At 45.8% G+C, this 21495-nt stretch overlaps 1 protein-coding gene across 1 annotated transcript in view; it reads right to left on the reverse strand.

Moving 5' to 3' along the window:
* Positions 1-21495, reverse strand: part of ZRANB1 (zinc finger RANBP2-type containing 1) — a 1697020-nt gene that overhangs the window by 889615 nt on the left and 785910 nt on the right. Inside the window, exon 6 of the mRNA XM_044056199.1 lies at positions 8687-8885. Within this exon, the coding sequence (XP_043912134.1) occupies positions 8687-8885 (199 nt within the window). The remainder of the gene's footprint in view (positions 1-8686; positions 8886-21495) is intronic.

The following is a 21495-nucleotide window of genomic DNA, read 5'->3' on the forward strand; positions in this document are numbered from 1 at the left end:
AATGTGGACTACAGCATCCACTGGTGATTTCACCTCTGGGTGAATCAATGCAAAGTAGCTGCTGCACTTGTTCAAATGGGAGGTGCAAAGATCACAGCAAGGCTGGCTCCAGCAACTGAAAATCATCACTGCCACTGACTGACTGAGGGACCACTTGTGAAGCAAAAGAACTGACCGGCTCAGTTTGTCCACCAGAACACTAAATTCCCTGGGAAATGCAGTCCCCAGAAAGGTTTGAGAAGACATTGCCCCCTGTCATAATCTCATGACTTCCCAGCATATTGGTTATGAATGTGCTCCTCCTTGCTTGCTGATATACCAGACCACTGCCATGTTGTCCATCTGTATGAATATCACACCATTGGGAAGAGAATCCTGTAACACCAGCAATGCTGCAACAGCGGCAAGAGGACCACCCTCATTTCCAAGACACCGATGTGAAGTCTGGCCTCTGTTGCTGACCATTCGCCATGAACCAGTCTCTCTCTAATGCAGCACCAACCCCAGAAAGGAGGTGTTCATGGGCACAGTAGCTGTCAGGGGTGGGAAAAGTGAAAGGTAGGCTCCATGTGACTATTGGAGAGGTCAACGACCAACAAATATGGTTCCTGCAAAATGATGGTCCTAATCAATGTAACACTAGTCTTGCAGAGGGATTTGGATGAGAAAGGACCTCTGTTAGCCACATGACAAAAGGAGAGGACACAACTCTGAAAGCCTGGCAATTTATGTTGTTGACTCCAGGTGGACCCTATGAACTCTATTTTCTGTGAGTGTCAACTGTTTTTTGATTAGACTGCCTCATTATTTCCACATGAGCAGCTAAATGTAGCAAGCAGTCCCTGCACTGAATGAACAGATCCCTTGTGGATGTGGTAAGTAGCCATTTGTTTAAGTAGAGGAACACCTGGAACTCCTGCAGCCGCAGATACACTGTCAAGATGGTCATGCATTTGGTAAAACACCCTGGGGGTTGTGGTAAGGCCAATGGACAGAGTCCTGAATTGGAAATGACTAGCTCCCAGCCAGAAATGAAGATATTCCTGGACTGGCTTGCTATTTTGATGTAGTAGTAGGCATTCTGGAACTCGATCAAGCACATCCAATCATCTTTTTCACCAGAGGAAGAATGGAATGTACATTACCATCTGGAACTTTGTCTCCTTCACAAACTGGTTGAGGTGACTTAGGTCCAGAATTTGCCCAGCCTTTTTTGGAACTAAAAAGAATCCTGAATAGACTCAGGATCCTAGCTGGTCTGATAGAACCTCCCGGATGACATGTTTTTCCTAGCAGCTTTACTACTTCTGCTGCTGCCAATTCCCTCTGATCTGATGGAATGTCAGGGATTCTCTCTCTCTCTTTTTTTTTTTTTTTTTTTTGAGAGAAAGCAAAGGAAATAATATAATTTCTGGTGATTATCTTCTGCACCCATAAATCTTGGGTGATGGCTAGCCAGGCACAAAGATGTAGGGATTAGTGCTCCCCCAACTGCCTCTATAGTGCAGCAGTTGGAAAACGCTTCATAAATGCTGAAAGGGCGTCTCATACAAGGATCTCAAAACCTTTGATTCTGTGGTCCTCCTCTGCCATCAATGACATATGTGATGATATGAAGTAGTGTCATCTGTGCCAGGGAGAGTAGAGTAGTGCATGTGTAACATATGCCAACATAGCTAGCTGAAGTTTTGTAAAAAATGTTATGTCATTTGACTATCACACTGACTTATACAGATGCTTGTGTTAAAAATGTATATGTAAAGTTGCTTGTGTTAAAAATGCATCAACAGTGGGCCCTGCTGGACAGAAAAGAGATATACACATATGGCAAACAGCATTATTGTAACCGATTAAATGTATATGTTTTAAAAGAGAATTCTGGAAGGGAAGAGGTTAATCTCAGTCCCGCTAATTTTGAAAAACAGGTTGAAAATTAAATGGGTTGGTTTAGGCCACAACAATTTTATCTTACAGGTCTGATTGCTGCCAGAGACAAAAATGTCTGGGGAAAACCAGGACTAGGAATCTTACTGTATTGCCCTTGAAGGTGAACTAATTGCTACCCTCGAAGGGTGGACGTTTTTTAAACTGTTTTATAGCTTTCCGATGCTGCAGCAGATCTTGGCAAGGCTCTAGGTGTGTACTGTATCGGAGTCAGGTGACTAGATGTGATGCTATTCTATAACCAGCACTGAAATTATTTTTTAGATTTTAGTGAGATATATGATGGAACTCTCGCAGCAGCACTTTGATTTTTGGAACCTGACAGGAAAGATCTCTCTCAGATATCTCACACAACCACACACCTCATCTTGCCATGCTGTAGTAAGCAACTCAACACTCGTCTTGCCTTGCTGTAATAAGTAACTTCACTATGGAACAGCAATTCTTTAGTCAGTCAGGAAAATACAGTGAGATTAGTTAAGTATTGTTTTTCTGCATCTGTGTGAATCTATCCAACTGTGTTATTTTTTATCATATCTCCTGTGACTGAAATTCTGGTGTTTATTGTAACTAGATATTTAGAATTCTCATGGTTTCTATTTTTTATTATTAAACATTTCTATACCTTTCATTGTGAATGGTCTTTTACAGAATGCTTTTCATACTTATGCATATTTTAGTAACACTGTGGTCGCTCCTGAAAGCCTCGCTGCATTGGTCAAACTCTACTATTTGTATTACAATTAAAATTGGGTACCCTTGTAAGATCCTAAGAGTAGCTGACTGGTGGTAGCGTTATTACCTTACAGTTTGAGCAGAGGGGGCACAGCTGGTAAATGTGCCAGCCTTTCCCAGGTGTGTGTGTGTGTGTGCGCGCGCGTGTGTGTGTGTGTGTGTGTGTGTGTGTGTGTGTGAGAGACAGAAAATCAAATATCGAAGTGAGTGTGTGTGTGTGTGTGTGTGTGTGTGTGTGTGTGTGTGTGTGTGTGTGTGTGTGTGTGTGTGTGAGAGAGTGTGTGTGTGTGTGTGTGTGTGTGTGTGTGTGTGTGTGTGTGTGTGTGTGTGTGTGTGTGTGAGCTACTTGGAACAGGACATAATGCTCCAAATTGGACAGTGTGGAGTTTTGTTTGGGGCATGGAGAGAGGCAGCAAGAGACAGAAAGAGTGAGTCCAGTCCCAGGTCTGAAGTGTGCTCCGTGTGTGCTCTTAAGGGAAATGTGCTTGGTGCTGACTGCTGCATCTGAAAATACTTTGTGCATCCATTTTTGTTCCTAGCAGCTGTCCCTCACCAGTGTCACTGGTGAGGATTGAGGATCCTTGGTTACTGGCACTGAGTAGGGATCATCGCAACATCAACTGAAGTTTTTTCTCACTCTGCCTTGGGTTGTGTTCTGCCAGCAGAAGCACTTTGGTCAAAACACTGGGACTTTTGAAACTATAGGTTCTTCCTAACTTTTCTGGTTCTGGGAAAAAGTCTATGGGGAGGAGGTATGCCTATGGCAGACACTGTGTTGCTCTCTTGTTTGCTTCTGGTAAGCGTGTCTTTTCCCTTACGTCTAAAAGATGTTGAACCAAAGAGGATGTTAAGGGCATCTTGAAACTTTCCACGAAATCACAGAAACTTATTCCAAGCATGCTGACGAAAACCAATGCTGGTGCTTGCCGCTTTCACGGTGCAAACAGATGCATTCAAAAGCAGAAGCATGGACCCATTGGACACAGACTAAGGTAGATAGCTGGGATTTTACCTTTTTTTTTTTCAGGCAGATTACCCAACAGGGATTTGGACAGCTGTTTAGTCAAATGCATCTGAAAGAGTGATATAGGTCAGGTAGCTTTGCAGGTGTACACAGTTTCCCAAATCTGTCCAAAATCCTTGACTCCCTGTTACAGGTGTAGACAGATCCCGTTCCCTTCAGAGACCTCCTTTTTGATGGTTGCTACAAAAAATACATCTACTGGATGACCCTTGCTCCAATGTGGCTTGTTCCAAGGGGCAGCCGATATTTTATCGGGTTTCCATGGGAAAAGTTCCACCAAGCTGGGTTCCTTCCAGGCCTGCTGAGAGACCAAGTCAACAGGTTCATCAGCGTCTGGGACCACTCAGGAGATGGATCAGCCACCCCCAAAAGCCCCAAGGAATACAGAGTCTTCTGGGAAGGGGGCTTTGGTGGAACAACCCCCTCTCTGCTTCATCAATTCGGGAATCTCTTCAAAAATGTCGTCTTCCAGAGGTGATCTTGACAGACTCTGAAAATGAGAAGTAGAACAAAGAACCACTGGAGCACACGAACTGCTAGTCCAGACCAAGAACACTTTAATGAAATGCAAGTAAAAACACGTTTGCCTTCAGGTTAGCAGTTCGTGTGTTCCAGTGGTTCTTTGTTCTACTATTTGTTGTCTGGATTTCCACTGGATTAAACTTTTGTACTGGTGGATTGTTCTTGAGACTCTGAAGATGAGTCAAGATGCATCCTCTTGTAAGACTGTTTGCTCTGAAGACCCCCTGTGACAACTTCTGAGAAAGGATCAGAATTGGGAAGAATAACTCGTCAAATGAAAACCCTTGAGGCTTAAACAGCCTAACTGTCCCTGCCATATAGAATGAGCAGACACAACAACGGGATCCAAAGTTGGAAAGGAGATGAGTGGGAATGAGACACCTCATCTCTGGACATAGAGAGCACCGTCTCAAAAGCAGATGCTGAAATCAGTGCCAAAAATGACCAACCCCAACGCAAAGAAGCCAAAGGAGGAAAACCCCCAGACCCAATAAGACTTCATTCTAAGGCAGACATCAAACCTAACTGTCCATGGTTGAGGCACCTAATGGTAGGGACAGCCACAAAAATCTCAGAATCAACTCTGACCCCCAAACTGCGGTGAGGAAACTTTGGCCCCTAGATCTATCCCAATCTGATGGAGACACAGTCAAAAGGGGCAACCAATCTTTCACCTCTGAGAGAGGAGTCTTGAGGGAGTTGCTCAGCACCATGGGCACCAGACCCAAAGACTGGACCAGTAAATGAGAGATCATGGCTGGGATCATCAGACCACACCTGGTGCCATTGTGAGTACTTGCCAGGAGAAACCCCAACTGGATCTGTGTCTGGAAAAACTATCGCATCATCCTACTGACATTGGCTTCCGAGAGTATCCTTGGCAACCAAAAGGACCTGAAGAAATATGCCATAGAAGGTGGTCTGGATGAATAGTGACCATCTATCCTGCAAAATGGGAGAAGGGAGTCAAGGACTAGTCGGCTCCAGGGAGAAGTGGCAAAAACAGGCCTAAAGTATTTCTACTGTTGACAGATCCAAGCATCTCAGACGAGCCATCGAAGGGGGGCATTAATAATGGAAGATTTAAAAGGCACCGCAAAGTCACACAAGTGCATCCAGGAATGTCTCCTTAGGAAAATCCCTGAACCCGCTGCTCTCCTTGCTCCATCTGCTGCATAAGATATGAGGCTCATGGAGGAGTTGACCACAGAGTTTAAGGTGGAGAGCTGAGAGGAAACTTTGTCCGATTCCACTGCAGCTACTGTACCTTGGACGTTATCTCCTAGCTCCTTCAGGAGATCTCTTTGTAGCCTTGTAAAATATGTCAGATAATTCAGTGACCTGACTGCAAATGTCGCTGATGAAAACATGCGCTTCCTATATCGGTTCATTGTATTAGATTCCTAGTTCGGTGGATGGACAGACGAGGATGTTTCTGAACGTTCCGTTTTGGTGGCTGCTGCCACCACCACAGCATCTACAGGGACACCCTTAGACAGGAAATCTTTATCAAAAGGGGCTGTGACGAACTTACTTGGCCTCCAAGTGACAGGTTACACTGCGTCTGGAGACTTCCACGCCTTTCGACTAACTAGTTCCACAAGGTCGTCGACAGATGGAGACACCCAAGTGGCTAAAGGGTGACACCCAAAGGTCTTCAGGTAAACAGACTCCTCATCAGAAGGGCTGAGGGGCTTCCAGACGTCTCTCTGTTTAAGGATTTCTAGGATGTCTGCAAAGGAGACATCCTCAGAGGGTGACCGTGGTGACCCTTCCGACTCATTGAGGCCTGTGTCAGAGGTGACTGGCTCCTCTGGGGAGTTTAAATGCTTCCTCTTGCAGAGTCTCTTACGAGGGACCTCTTCAGAAGGGTATTCTGGAGAGGTTTCAGAAGAGAGGGGTTCACCTGATGGGGTACCCTGAGGACTAATGTCTCCACTGGTCTGTGGATGGTGTGGTGCAGAGGCAGACACTGGTGCTTTAGGGGGAGGAATGTCCAAACCTTTGAGTGGAGCGGTCTGCGGAGACAGCACTCTTATCAGCTCGAAAGCCTCTCTCACCTGATCCAAGGACACCTCCTGCTTCGAAGAGCCAGAAGAGATTCCTGGAACCAAGGGGATTGGCTGCGAAGCTGATGTAGGAGCCAAGATCATCTGCGTCAAAGCCCCGAGAGGTAAGTTCGGATCCGACAAATGTCTGATCAGACTCACTTCTCCGGACCTGACCAGGGAGTGTCTGCTCCTAGACTCCACAGACAGAATCAGGGATGTTGGAGCAGAAGTCATCTCCAAAGATCCCATGATGGGTCTCTGCACCGATGGTTCCACAGCAATTGGTTCCAGGCATTCTGGCTCAGAGGTCCCAGGTCGGTTCAGAGGAGGAATCGATGTCAACAGAGAGCTGGTGTCCTTAAAAGTCTTCACATCATCCTATCCACATCATCATCTGAAAGACTCCAGGAGGACTTAGAGGAGGGAGTAGGAGATCCAGTCATCTGCAGAAGAGGGGACCTTAGAATAGGAGTAACCGGCTCCTTAGTTCGAACTCCACTGGCACCTAAACAGATGGCGCCAATGAAGTAGACTTTGTCGATTCAGTAGTCATCGAAACTGCAGATACAACTTTGCTTAATTTTTTTACTGGCTCCGATTGCCCCAAAGAGGGAGAAGACCTCTTGGTGGATTTGTCAGATTTCGCTGATGGTAGTTTTGCTGATCATGAAGTGCCCGGACCTTCTTCTAGAGCTTCTTGGAAAGGGGACATCAGTAAGCCTCTTACTATCAATTTACTTCTTCTTTCTAGAAGTACTCTGGAGCTGAAGGAATGACATATTGAACATGACTTTTAAAGATCTAATGCTCCCAGGCAGTAGACACAAACAGTATGGGAATCAGTTAAAAAACATCTTTTGGCTGCATTTACCACATGTTTTGAAGCCCGAAGGCTTATGCTCCTTGGACAAGTTCAAAATTACAGTCCACACACAAGAGCAAATTAACAATAACTACTTAACACACTAAACACCTATGACATAATAAAATATCAAACTTTTTTTTTTCTTTGAGAAACTTCAACAAACAAGAGGAAGGAAAGAAATTAGGTAGCTCTCTAACTGAACCAGGCAGCAGCACCCCTCTAATTTAAAAGGGCTAATGCCCCTTTTGTTTTAACAGTAAGATTATCTATGTATTTCAAGGATATAAACAATAGCAAAATGCTCTCTAACTAAAATGGGCTGCCACAGCCCTCTAACTTAAACAGGCTGATGCCTTTTCTTTTTTTTTTTTTTAAATAAGAGTAAACTACATATGAACTTCAAAAATATTAACAGCAATAGTAGAAAAAATCTTTTAACTAAAACGGGCTTATGTGACAGAAATTTAAGCCGGGACAGGAGGAAACAAAGGCTTAATGAAAAAAAAATGACTGCCTGAAGCAACAAACTTTCTCTAACTACAATGATAACAAACAGGAAAAGCTAAATTTACTTTAAAGTAAAAGAAGAAATTTTTCGAATAAAGAATAAAGATTTGTTCACTTAGCCAGAACCCAAACAGAAGCACCAGATCTCTTTAGCGGCAAAAAAGACCCGGGGAGCTTCGCTAGAGCATGATGGGATAGGGATACAGCCACGAGCCAATGGAAGACCTCGAGTTTTAGTATACGGCCGAGTCGGAACAGAGGACCATTTACAATGAAGGTGAGCTAGGACAACATAACATCAAGAGTTTAACATTTGTGAAATATTTTCATCTGCATTCTTTTACTAGGCAAATTTACTACCTTATGTACAAGACTTCTAAGACAATGGATGAGGTATAGTTAATGTCACCCAGGATATGTATATAGGGATTAACGGGCACAGAATTCAGCTTATTGCAGCAGTTATCATAGACACTTGCTTACTATTAATACTAATACTTTCATAAACTATGTTGCATAAAAATGGAATATTAACCTCCATTCAGGAAGTAAAAGCAATGCAACTGTGCATCTGCCACAACAGATGTTCATAAAACAAAGTGACACTAATAATTTCTAATATACACGTTATATCTCTATTAATTTTGAGTGTCTGTGTACTACAGGTGGACAAGCTATGACAAAGCAGCTATCAGGGCTTTGAAGTGATGGAAAAAAACACTTGTCAAACATTGTAAAGTCTAAGACGCAATGAATGAGGCCAAAACAAATAAGGAAAATAATTCAAAACACCCCTGGCAAGCGGCTGCTGGTGTCTTCCATTCGATTTCCCGTATTTTAAAATCAAATGATGAACTAAATTTATTTTATCACCATTTCCTAAACCAGGTGCAATGTTACAGTTGTCAGTCTGTAGAAGTTAACATCATACTAACATCAGACTAAGTATGCATACAGAGGCAATGTTATGTATTTACGTAGTTTATTGGCATAAAATCTTTTTCAAAAGAAGCAAACAAAAAACTATTGTTAGCTTACCAATGTGAACAGTCATGTAAGCTGTCATGAAGAGCTTTCCGTAACACAGAATCTTTGTCATAAATACCCCAAGTAGCTTGTAATACAGAATCAAGTAAGCAATCTCCTGCAGTGCGATTCCAAAGTGCATAGAGTCTACTATCCAGTCGTGTGCCCAACTCTAAAGACCAGTTTATAACAGGGGATTCTTCCTCCAATTCTGAAAATTACAGAAAAAGCATTAACAGGATTATCTTTATCATGGCAGAATCAACTGTGCAAAGCAAGTCAACCATTTAAAACAAAAGATTTACTTGAAAAGGTTTACACCATGTTTACAATAATTAAAATATACTACACATTGGTCACACATAAATGTATTTAATAAAAATGGCCACTGTACTCCCAAGTGGAAGCCATGACAAATTAACATGTGTTATTAATGACCTCCACAACCTTGCAACACAAATGAAAAAAATACTGCTTCAGAATGCAAATAGTACACTTCTGCAACAAAAGTGAAGAAAAAGTTTCAAACATGAAGCTTTCCTATTAAGTTTTAAGATGCTGAAACTTTCAGTTATGTACTTACCATAATGATAGATGTATGTGAACCATCTCGCCTACATTCATTACTGACGGGCTCGGAGCCGAGAATCGGCTATGACTCGGCCGTTATAACTAGCACAAAGTCTCTCATTGGCTGGGCTAACCCTGTATCCCAGGATGCACCACGCCCAAACCCCCAGATCTTGTTTGCCACAATAACATCTTCCCACATACACCACACCACAAGGGTATATATGTAAGAGGAGAGAAAAAATAATATCCTCAGAGGGATCAGAATACAAGTTTCCTCAAAGTCCAACAGGTAGGGGGAAGGAGGGCGGGTACGTAAGAATGTAGGCGAGATGGATCACATACATCTATCTTTATGGTAAGTACATAACTAAAAGATGTAATGTGATCCTATCTCGCCTACATTCATTACTGAAGGGACAGCGTCCCTAGCACCTAAATCCTGGGAGGCTCACTGGAAAACACTCCTGAGCACTGTGGAACCAAAGGAAGCCCGACCTCTAGAGGCCACGTCCAGTTTGTAATGAGAAATAAAGGTATGTGGGGAAGTCCAAGTAGCCGCTGCACATATCTCATCTATGGATAGTCTAGCATGAAAAGCCACTGAAGTTGACCTAGCCCTGGTAGAATGCGCCTTAACTGGAAAGGGAAGATGCCTACCCGCTAATGCATAAATAAATGAGATGCAGTCCCTAATCCACTTAGCTATGGTGCCCTTAGTTACAGATCTGCCAATTCTATTGCCCGAAAAGGACACAAACAACTGATCTGATTTCCTCTCCTGTTGTGTCCTATTTAAATAAAACCTCAGTTGTCTATGCACATCCAACTGGTGAAATTTGTATTCCGCTTTGTTGGAAAAACATGGAAAAAAGACAGGAAGCTCAACAGACTGGTGGAGACAAAGGGCAGAAGAGACTTTAGGGAGAAAGGAAGGATTAAGTCTCAGAGATACTCTGCCCTTATGAAAAATCAAATAAGGAGGTTTAACAGAAAGGGCTTGAAGCTCCAATACCCTTCTGGCTGGTTATGGCTACCAAAAAGGCAGTCTTCTATGACAAAAATTTAAATTCGCAAGAGGCTGCCGGGCTCAAAGGGAGAAGACGTTATAAGCTCTGAGCACCACATTTAAATCCCATGGCAAAACGGGTTGCGAAAACGGAGGGCGAAGCAACCAGGCTCCTTTCAGAAAGGCTTTACACAGCTTATGACCCATGAGGGAAGGCTCATATGCAACATGATAATTAGAGATTGCTGCCAACTGAACCTTAATAGTGGCGGCAGCTGAACCCTGTCTAAATAGTGTTGCTAAGAAATCTAACACTGCCGACACAGGGGCTGTAAGGGGATCAAGATCCCATTGCTGAGCCCAAATTGCAAATCTCTTCCATTTACTAGAGTATATTTTCCTAGTAGAAGCCTTGTGGGAGGAGGACAGAATATGTACTACTTCCGGGGTAAGGATATGCTGTCTAAGGTCGGAAGTGGAGAAGCCAGGCAGCGAGCTTGAGAGTTCGTAGGGATGGATGGAGCTGTCCTGACTAATGAGTCAATAGGTCTGGAGCTGGGTCCAGAATCCAAGGACCATCCACCGCATACTTCCGAAGGAAGGGGAACCAAACTTGACGGGGCCAGAGTGGTGCGATCAAACTCATCTTGCTTCCCAAGCAGGTAGCCTTCTGAATCACTCTTGGCAGAAGAGGGACCGGCGGGAAGGCGTAGAACAGAGCGGAGGGCCAATTGTGGACTAGAGCATCCCTGGGTGACTCCCCCTGTGGGGGGATCAGAGTGAAAAAACTGCTGCACTTCGCATTCAGGGGGCAGGCAAAGAGGTCGCAGCAGGGAAGGCCCCACCTGGAGAAGATCTGAGCAGCCACTCGATCATTCAGGGACCACTCGTGAGGCATCAGAATAGCTCTGCTCAGCCTGTCTGCTATCACACTGGACTTCCCCGGAATGTGCGTTGCCACTAGCAAGCGCTGGGAAGCGATCGCCCAATTCCACACTCTCATGGCCTCCCTGCAAAGGGGGTAGGACTTGGTTCCTCTCTGCTTGTTAAGATACCAGACAACTGACATTGCCGGAAAGAATCTCAATAGTTCCCCTGGGAAGAGAGCTGTGAAGTGCCTGCAATGCTAGAAGCACTGCTCTCATCTCCAGAACATTGATATGCACGTGAACCTCGTGGTCTTGCCACATACCTTGAACCATCTCGTCCAGATAATGCCCCACCCTATCTGGGAGGCGTCCGTGGTTACTGTGGCAACAGGGGACGGGGGGCTCAAGGATCTCCCTTGATTCAGGTTGGACGAGAGAAGCCACCAACGCAGATCCTGCCGGCATCTCTCCGTGATGAGAATCGGATGGGACAAGGGACGTTCCTGATATGACCACTGGGCCGAAAGGAGCCACTGAAGTACTCGCATGTGTAACCTGGCTAGCGGAACTAGAAGAATGGTAGCCGCCATTGATTCCAACAACTGAAGAACCATCCTGGCTTGGGCCTTTTCCCGGGGTAGTAAAGCCAGAACTTGGGCCTGTAACACTTATTCTCTCTGCCGGTAGGAAAGCTCGCATTTCTACAGAGTCTAGCTCTGCGCCGATAAAGGCAACACGCTGTGATGGCAGCAATACAGATTTTGCCCATTTGAATGAAATCCCTAGTAGATGGCCCAATTCGACAGTAGCTCTCGTGGCTTGAACAAGTAGATGCCTGGTGGGGGCGGTGAGGAGCCAGTCGTCTAGATAAGGAAACACCTGGAATCCTAGATGTCACAGGTGAGCTGTCACCACTGCCAGACACTTGGTGAACACCCTGGGGGCTGTGGTGAGACCAAAGGGCAGGGCCCGGAATTGAAAAAGACTGGCTCCCAGCCGGAAGCGTAAATGATTCCTGGAAGCCTTGTTGATCTTGATGTGATAACAGGCATCCTTGAGATCGATGGAGCACATCCATACTCCTTTTTCCAGCAAGGGGAAAATGGATTGCAACGTGACCATTCGGAACTTGGACTTCTTTACAAAGTGATTTAAACGGCTGAGATCCAGAATGGGTCTCAAGTCCCCTGTTCTTTCTGGCACCAAAAATAATCTTGAGTAAGTTCCTAATCCGATCTGGTCTGCGGGGACTGGTTGGATGACTCCTTTTTCTAGCAGCTTTGAGACCTCTATTGCTGCCTGATCCCGTTGACTGGGTGGAACGTCCGGGATTTTCCTTGATGGCGGGGTCACACTTGGGTGAATTCCCAAAGCTGAGGAACGGGTGGAGGCAGTCAAGAAGAGTTGGGGCTGGCTAATATGCCCTGCAGGACTGCGGTTGCAGAGCCTGCCCAAGATTGTGAAAAGATAGGCAGGGGTAATGCTTGAAGGTATGAAGAGAACTCCACGTTGCAGCTTCAAGGATGTCCCTGGTAGGAAATCCCTCTGAGAAAGGCTGTAGAGGTTGAAGTTGCCCTAGTAGAAAGTGTTCTGACCCCCTGTGGGGGTGGTTTCCCATGGTGTTTGTAACAGAAATGGATGCAGTGAGCTACCCATTTGGACATGGATTGTTTTGACATGGCTTTGCCCTCTGCCACTGGTGCAAAGTTGACTAGTAACTGGTCAGATTTCCTAAAGGGCTTAGTCCTATCCAGGTAGACTCTGAGCTGTATGTGCACATCTAAAGAGTGTAGGATCCTTTCCCCCTTATTTTGAGGTTTAGGGAAAAAGGTGGGCAAATGAATAGATTGGTTGAGAGCTACACTGGACACCACTTTAGGCATGAAAATTGGGTTAGTCCTGAGGGAGATCCTGTCAGCATGAAAAATGATGAAAGGTTCCACAGCCATACATGCTTGCAGCTCAGACACTCTTCTAGCTGAAGTGATGACCAGAAGCAAGGCTGTTTTCCAAGAGAGGAATTTTAACTCTGCTGAAGCTGCAGGCTCAAGGGGGGGGGGGGGGTTTGAGCTTTTCCAACACAAAGTTAAGGTCCCAAGCAGGGGTAGGGGCTCTTCTTGGTGGCCTTAAGTTGCTAGCCCCTCTCAGGAACTGTTTGATGAGAAGGTGTGAGAAGAGAGGTGGGCTCAGTGATGTAATGTGCAAAGATGGCAGATGCATGGATTTTAATGGAAGAGAAGGATAGGCCCCTGTGGAGTAGTTCTGCTAGGTAATCCAGGATGAGAGGTAAGGAGGGCTGTGCTGGGTCAGCTCCTTTAGTCTGGATCCAGGAACAATACCTTTTCCACTTGTCAGCATAGGATTTTCTAGTACTGGGTTGTCTGGCTTCACGTATGACATCCAGGACCTGTTTGCTTAGGCTGGCCACTGGAGAAGAAGTCGAGGCATAACCCAAGCTTGCTAGGTTCAGGGTCTGCAGCTGTGGAAGCAAGAACTCTCCCTCTTGCTGAGCCAGGAGAGTTGGAATCTGGGGGAGGTGCCGTGGAGGCAATGGGGATAGACTGTGCAGTAGTGAGTACCAGTGTTGGCGTGGCCAGTCTGGGGCAATCAGGATTGCCCTTGGTCTTTCATCCCATATTTTGAGTAAAACTCTGGTAAGAAGAGGTAGAGGGGGAAAATGCATAGATTGAGATGTTTGCCCACTGGAAGGATAGGGCATCCACTTTCCATGCCTTGCTGTGAGGGTCCCTGGTGCAGAATTTGCTCAGCTGGTGGTTGTAGGGGGAGGCAAATAGGTTCACCTTCAGGGTACCCATTTTTGGGTCACAAGGCTGAAGGTGTTGTTGCTTAATTGCCACTCATGTGGGTGCAGGAGATTTCTGCTTAAGTTGTCTGCCAGAGAGTTTTGGTTGCCTGGCAGGAATTGAGCTTGCAGGTGAATATGCATGGCTGAGGCCATGTTCCAAAGGGTCATGGCTAGCTTGCAGAGTGGGTTTTCCCCTTCTTGTTGATGTACCACAATACTGTGGCTGACTGGCACTTGTGCGAACTGCTCCTGCTTCGGGCTCCTCGGCAAGAAGTACTGATGTAATGGTGTCAGCTGCCTGTTTTTATACCACTGACGACCTGACATCAGTCCTGGAACGAAAGCAACCGATGCAGAAATACTAAGCCTCTGCTATTCGGGCTGACTGAGGGCTACCCCTGGCAGGATAACCCAAGTGTGATGACTGCAACAGTGAAACACGAAGAACATCAGTAGAGAGGTTGCTGCCTACAGCACCGGGCATCTGGCCAGTATACCAAAGTCTCTGGAGGTGGGGGTACATGTGACATCTGGTGTCAGAGCCATAAACTGATGTAGCCCATACAAATGACATCTGCACATACCCCCCTTCAGAATGGACTGTAGCACACAGTAGTACCCTTGTCAAGTAAGAAGAGGCGAGACAGAAAAGGCCTTTTAGACTTGTATGTAGGACCATGTGTTTAAAAGGCCTGTGTCTGTTGCTGAGGTTACCCGGATGGGGAACAATGTCCCCCTAGAACATAAGTGAAAAGGTAAGGAGAGAAAACAAGAGGGGGTAGCAGGAGGGACTGAATACTGCAACATGGAAGAGAAGGACATCTAAAGTTATGGTAAGTTCTTACACTATTTTATGTCCTTCTATTCTCATGCTGCAGTATTCATAACAGTAGGGAGAGTACCAGGGCTGTTAGGTATGAGGCTGGGTTGAAGGATGTGGTCCTTGGTCAATGAGACCTTGTAGGATAGATCTGACAAAGGCAATTCTAGCCCTGGAGACCAAATCTAATTTGTAATGCTTAGTAAAAGTATGAACTAATGCCCAAGTAGCTGCTTCTAGTATACAGACGTTTTCTACCCCTTTGAAAAAGGCAGCTGAGGAGGCAGCTGCTCTGGTGGAATGGGCTTTAACATTCCCAGATAAAATTTTGCCATGAAGGGAATAACATGTACAGATGGTCTTGGAGATCCAAGAATATACAGTCTGTTTAGAGATTGTCTTTCCTAAAGCCCTTAGGTGACAGGAGATGCACAGCTGGTCAGATTTCATGATAGGTTTGGATTTGTGTAGGTAATACCCAAGTTGTCTGTGGACGCCTTAGGAATGTAGAGTCCTTTCTGAGGAATTCTGAGGTTGAGTGTGAAAAACAGGGAGGTTAAAGATCTGAGTTAGTGAGAGCTCATTAACCACTTTAGGCACGAAGGAAGGATTTAGTCCTAAGGGAGAGACTGTTCTTATGGAAGACAAGGTAAGGAGGAATGACCATCAGGACTTGTATTTCTGATACCCTCCTGGAGGATGTGAGGCCTACCACCAGAACTGTTTTCAAGGTATACAGTTTGAGGGATGCTGAGTGTGTTGACTCAAAAGGTGGTAAGGTAAGTTTCTCACGTACAAAATTTAAGTCCCAAGGTGGAGATATAGGTTTGCGAGGGGGTCTGATGTGGAGGACCCCTTTCAAGAATAGCTTAACCTCCAAAGGAAGACTCAAGGGCAGACAAGCTGAAACGGCAGACAAGTGGACCTTAATTGAAAAATAAGTTAGTCCTGAATGAAGTATCTCACACAAGTAAGTACGGACCATAGGTACAGGAATGAGAAAAGAGTCCTGTTTTTTCTTTTGACACCATCTGGAGAAACTTTTCCATTTTGATACATAGTTTCACCTAGTGCTAGGCTTTCTGGCCTCCTGCAGAACACCGAGCACATCCTCTGAGTATTGGTGTCTGAAGGGGATTAGAACCTTATCACCCATAAGATCAGTCTGAGGTTGGTCATATGAGGGTGTACTAAGGATCCCCTGTCCTGTGTGAGTAGGTCTAATTGGTGGGGTAACCTGTGATGATTGCCCTTGGTTAAAAGGTGGAGAAGGGGAAAACAATGCTGTCTTGGCCAAAAGGGGGTCACCAGCAGGATTTTTGGTTTGGTCCTCCGAATCTTCAGAAGGACCTTCTGAATTACTGTGAAAGGGGGGAAGGCATAGAGATACATCCCCGCCCAAGAAAAAGAGAAGGCATCCACCTTCCAAGACTGAGGATGTGGATTCCTTGTGCAAAATAGAGGCATCTGTCTGTTCTGGGAGGAGGGAAACAGAACTTCTTCCAAAATACCCCACCTGTGAATAAGATCCAGGAACACCTCTCTGTCAAGCATCCATTCATGAGAGGGTGCAGAAGTTCTGCTGAGAGTGTCTGCCATAACATCCTCTGCTGAAGGGATATGCACTGCTTGCAGGGGGGAAATGCAGCATTGATGCCAAGGTCCAAATCTGAATGCCCAGACTGCAGAAAGGGTAAGATCTCACCCCCCCCCGCTTGTTTATGTACCACAGGACAGTCGTATTGTCTGTCATTACTTTCAAAGTGCCTGGACCAGGGCTTGTTGGAAAGTTTGCAAGGCTAGAGGAAGTGCCCTCATTTCTTTGATGTTAATATGGTCCCTTTGTCTGAGAGTTGACCATTTTCCCTGCACAGTGTTTTATTTTTGGTTGTACATAAGCACCGCTCCCCACCCTATATCTGATGCATCTGTAAAGATCTGCTGTAATGAGGGAGGTCCTGGTTGTGAAATCCATCACTGTAGTTCTTTCTTCAGGCAAGGTAGGAGAGGGAGGGGCATCCAGAGGGCAAGAGTGTTGGCTCCACTGACTTTTGAACCCACTGGATCTTCCTCATATATAGTCTTGCCAGTGGGAGCATGGGTATCAGGGATGCCATGTGGCCCAAGACTCTTAGGAATTCTCTGGCTGGTAAACGAGGTTGACTGAGAAGGTTTTTGAAGTAGAGGGTGAAGTCTCGTTATCCTCTGATTTGGTATGAAGGCTGTCATCCTGTCTGTTCTGATCATGTACTCCAGGAAAATTATGCCTAGAGTGGGGGTCAGGTGGGATTTTTACCTTGTTTACAGTGAACCCTAACCCTGCCAGGGTAAAGGTCACCGTTTGCAGGTGGTGGTATGGGCTTGATGGTCCTGGTGAAGTATTAACAGGTCATCTAGGTATGGGTATATTTGGATTCCCCGAGTTCTGCAGTGGGCAAGCACTAGAGCTAGGCTCTTTGTAAATACCTGAGGTGCTGTGGAGGGCCCAAAAGGTAATGCAGAGAACTGAAAACGCAAGGAGCCTACTGAAAAGTGTGGGAATTTCCTGTAGTCTGGGTGTATGGGAATATGAAGGGAGGCATCCTTCAAATCCAGAGCAACCATGAAGGCCTGGTTTGGGATGAGAGGCAAGAGTAGGTTCATAGGTTGGTACTAGGCTATCGGCCCTAAGGCCTATGCAAGCCTAATCATAACAATTCCCTGGAAATTTTTAAAACAATATTTACTTCTCTGGACCCCTGTCTAGCAGGACAACTGGCAACTGACATGATCCCCGGGGGGAATTTCCTATCTCCCATCCAATCATCAAGGTTCCTTTGGAAGAGGGCCAATGAGGCGCTCTGCTTGACATGTATGGGGAGTCTCTGGGTCAGGAACCTATCCCTCCAGCATGTTTTGTTCATTGTCATGACAAGGTTTAGATCCCTGGAGTGTGTGGCTCTGAGGGATTGGGATTTCTTTAAGTGGAGCATGTCCAACTGCTCAGGGTTTGACATGGCCTTGTATGTTAAGCAGAGATTGCCTCTGAGTAGACGATATGCCACAGAGTATAACTGGAGTTTTTTTAGACTGTCAGCATATGGCATCTGCTTTAGGCCTGTGATTCTTTTAGCGAGGTATTTCTGTGGCCTTTACAGCTGTTGCAGATGTCTTGTGAGGTACATACCAAATGGGGCATTATACTCTATAATGGGTCTAATGAGGGATGAGTACAGTGGGACAATGACCTCCTTTTTTTCTGGATGAAAAGCCCTTAGTGATGAGGTGTGCCACGTAGAAGGATTTCCTGACTGTTGTGGCGATGTGGTTATCGAAAGTGAGCTGTCCACTTGTGCCCCTAAGTCTCTCATCACACGATGTTTAGTGTCCTGCCACCTATGTGGTAGTTCATGGGTACATGTTTTTTTTCCAAAGGGGATAACTATACATTTCTTGGCATTAAGCTTGAGCCCATGGCTCTGGCACCAGACATCTGTTTCTGTAAGGCCCTTTTGTAGAAAATCCACATCATTTGGGGATTCAATAATGGCTCCCAGCTTGCAGTCATCTGCAGACTTTGTTAGTCAGAGTCCCTTAGTGTTGGCCTGTACTTCAGAGAAGTAGATGCCAAACAAGTGTGGTCCCAGGACTGAACCCTGAGGTACTCCACTTGTCACTTGTCTGGAGCTGGATTTGGAGTCGGCTACTTTTACAGTCTGGGTTTTGTCAGTAAGCCAGTTGGCAACCCATCGAGTGACGTAGGGATTTATGCCCAGCTTAGTAAGTTTATATATGATTCCAGAGTGGGGGATGGTGTCGAAGGCCTTGGCGAGGTCCAGATAGGCTGTGTGGACAGTCTTACCCTCATCCACAGCTCTAGAGACCGATTCGAAGAAGTCAATCAGATTCGGGATACAAGATCGGTCCTTCACAAATCCAAACTGGGTGAGGTCCAGTGTCTGAAGGTTGCCAATGTCTTTGTTTATAAGTTCCATGATAATGCGTTCCATGCCCTTGCAGATCAGGCTTGTCAGACTGATGGGACGGCAGTTCCCGGGATCCAAGGCGGATCCTCCCTTGTGGAGCGGGATAACTGTAGCTGTGCGCCACTCAGTGGGCACGAAGCCTGAGGTGAGGCTATGATTAAACATGACACTTAGGTGGGGTGCCAGTTCATTTTGTAGTTCATGTAATACACAGCCTGGGATGTCATCTGGTCCCATGGATGCTGTATTCTTAGCTTTGGAGAGTGCTGTTTCTACCTATGTGGCTGTGATTACTGGAATTTGGCAATCTTTTGGTATTGAGATTGGCCCTCCTTTAGGGGGTGAGAGGGGAGTGAAGTTGGCACTAAATCGATCTGCCAGGATATTGGCAATATCCTTGGGATCAGTATATTTAATGCCATTCTGTTGTAGCTCAGAACAGATCATCTTGAGGAAAAGGTTCATAACAGATAAATCCAGAAGAGATCTCCAAGGACCATCTTTCCTTGGGAGCAGAAACATCCTTGAGTAATTGCCCTTGTTTCTCTGTTGGGTAGGGGACCCTTTCTATGGTGCCCTGAACCTGTAATTGGTGGAGAATGGAGGGAAAGAGATGAATCTGGTTTGATGGAGGTTGGGGTATCCCCCTGGAAGGGCAGCAATGTCCACCAAGTCATAAAGTAACCTCTATGAATAATGGAGAGGACCCATTTTTCTCATGTGATCTTCTGCCAGGAGGGTAGGGAAAGGATGAGACAAAGGGATATTGGGGTGTTGGGATGTACAGGCTTTGAGTCACAGTGGAGGTGGTCTGGCTTGATCAGACTGACTCCAAATGGAAGTGGAAGAGGCGGTGGGGGGGGTGCTAGGAGTTGAGTGTTTCCTAGGTTGCCTTCTTCCCTTTGTCTGGGGTGGAGCAAAATAAGCAGACTGCCTCATAAGGAAGCTAGTCCTTTCTGGATAATTCCTGTGGTATCTGGGGATAGGTGACACCAGCAAATGTTTCAGATTTTGTAATTCCTTCCCCTTTTCTTGATGGGACTTGAGTAGTTCTGCTGAGGCTTGTCCGAACACAGCCTTATTATCCAGAGGGGCATCTAGCAATTTGGTTTGAACATCCAAAGGTAGGGGTTGTAATCTCACCCAGGAGTATCTCCTCAGAACAGATCCAGAAGCTGTAAATATTGAGGAAGCTTCCACAGCATCATAGCTGCACTTTATGGAGTGTCTAGTCACTTGAGATGCTGTGGAAAGAAGGGTGCTGAGATGCGTCTTAGCGGGTGAGTCTGCTTCCTCAGGTAGGAGTGCTGAGGCCTTGGAAAGAGTGCCCAAGACAAACCTAGCCATGTGGGTTTGGTAATTAAGGGCTCTAACTGCAAGAGTGGAGGGAGGTATAGACCTTCTTACCTAGTCTATCCATGAATTTACTGTCCTTGTCAGTAGAGAAGAAGAAGGGAGCTGTCTGGAGGATTTATCAGCAGAAACTACTACAACTGCAGGGTCTGCTGGCAGGTTCTTAAGAAGGAAATGAGTGTCTTGAGGCACTTTGTAGAACCTGTCTGGCCATTGACAGCTGGGGTTTGGGAATCAGAGGGCTGCGAAGCAGCCAGAAAGGCATCCTTAAAGGCCGGAAGTAAGGGAGGGAGGAGCAGCAGAAGGGGAGGGTTGCTCCATTTGGAGTAAATAAAAGTACCTCTTCTTTGTGTCAGAGACATCAAAGGCCTGCCATTTAAAATGTTCCCTAATAAGAGAGATAGTATCTCCAAACGTGAACTCCTCTCTTGGAGACTCAGGACTGATGGAATCCTCTTCCTCAAGAGAGATAACGTCCTTTGGGGAATCAATCTGTGAGGAGTAGATCAAGGATTCCCCAGAGGAGGAATATTCTTCCTCTGATACCTCTAAGGCCTGCACTGGAGGGATGGCAGATTGGGGTAGTTGTGTTTGAAGGACCTGAAATGCCTTGAAAAGGTTCTGGGAAAAACTTCCCACCCAGGAACAGGTTGTTGTTCTGAGTGTTTCAGCTTCTGTTTCCTCTTCAGAGGAGTGGATGGCTTTGTCTGTTTAGCAGCTGTGGTCTGGGAGGATGGTAGGGGTAGGATAGGCCCCTCTGACGCCATGAGTCATGTTTCCCCTCCGCCATCAGGAGCCGATGGCTGTTCTACCTCAGCGGACATGCTCAGTTTCCACCAACCTGGCTCCCACTGAGGTTCCCGGTATAGGTTGAGAAACGAAGGCCTGATGAAGAACTGAGCTTTCATCTGCCTCAAGAGCCTCACTGAACGCTTGAAGTGCAGCGTGGGAATCAGGCCTAACTTTTATTGGCTTTCTTCCAAGGCGGCTCGTCAGAAGTGCCTATCCACCCTCCATTCCTAGCACTAGGCGCCAAAGTCTTTAGTTTTACAAATATAATTTCAGCACAGCCAGATGGCTGCGAAGAGTTTTTGGTACAAAAGATTTACAGATCGTACAAGACGTATGGTTGTGGGCCTCGCCTAAGCAAAAAACGCACTGATCATGCGGGTCCTTGTGAGGAATTTGTCTCCCACAAGCATACTTCCCCTTTCTAGTGGACATGCACGTCTGAAAACTAGACAAAAGATGATAAAAAAACCAACAGGGCACTTTATCTGTATAGGTCTTCTGAATAAAGCGAGCACACTGCTTCGTGAGCTGGCGATCGGGAGTCCAGAATTTTTTTGCCGCAGTGAATGTCGAAGGGGATATGTGCAGACATCACTTTTATGGCCTACGTTGGTTTACGGCTTTGACCCCACACATC

This window comes from Protopterus annectens, chromosome 14.part0, assembly GCF_019279795.1.
Source record: "Protopterus annectens isolate FY-2018-M chromosome 14.part0, PAN1.0, whole genome shotgun sequence".
Taxonomy (NCBI): Eukaryota; Metazoa; Chordata; order Ceratodontiformes; family Protopteridae; genus Protopterus; species Protopterus annectens.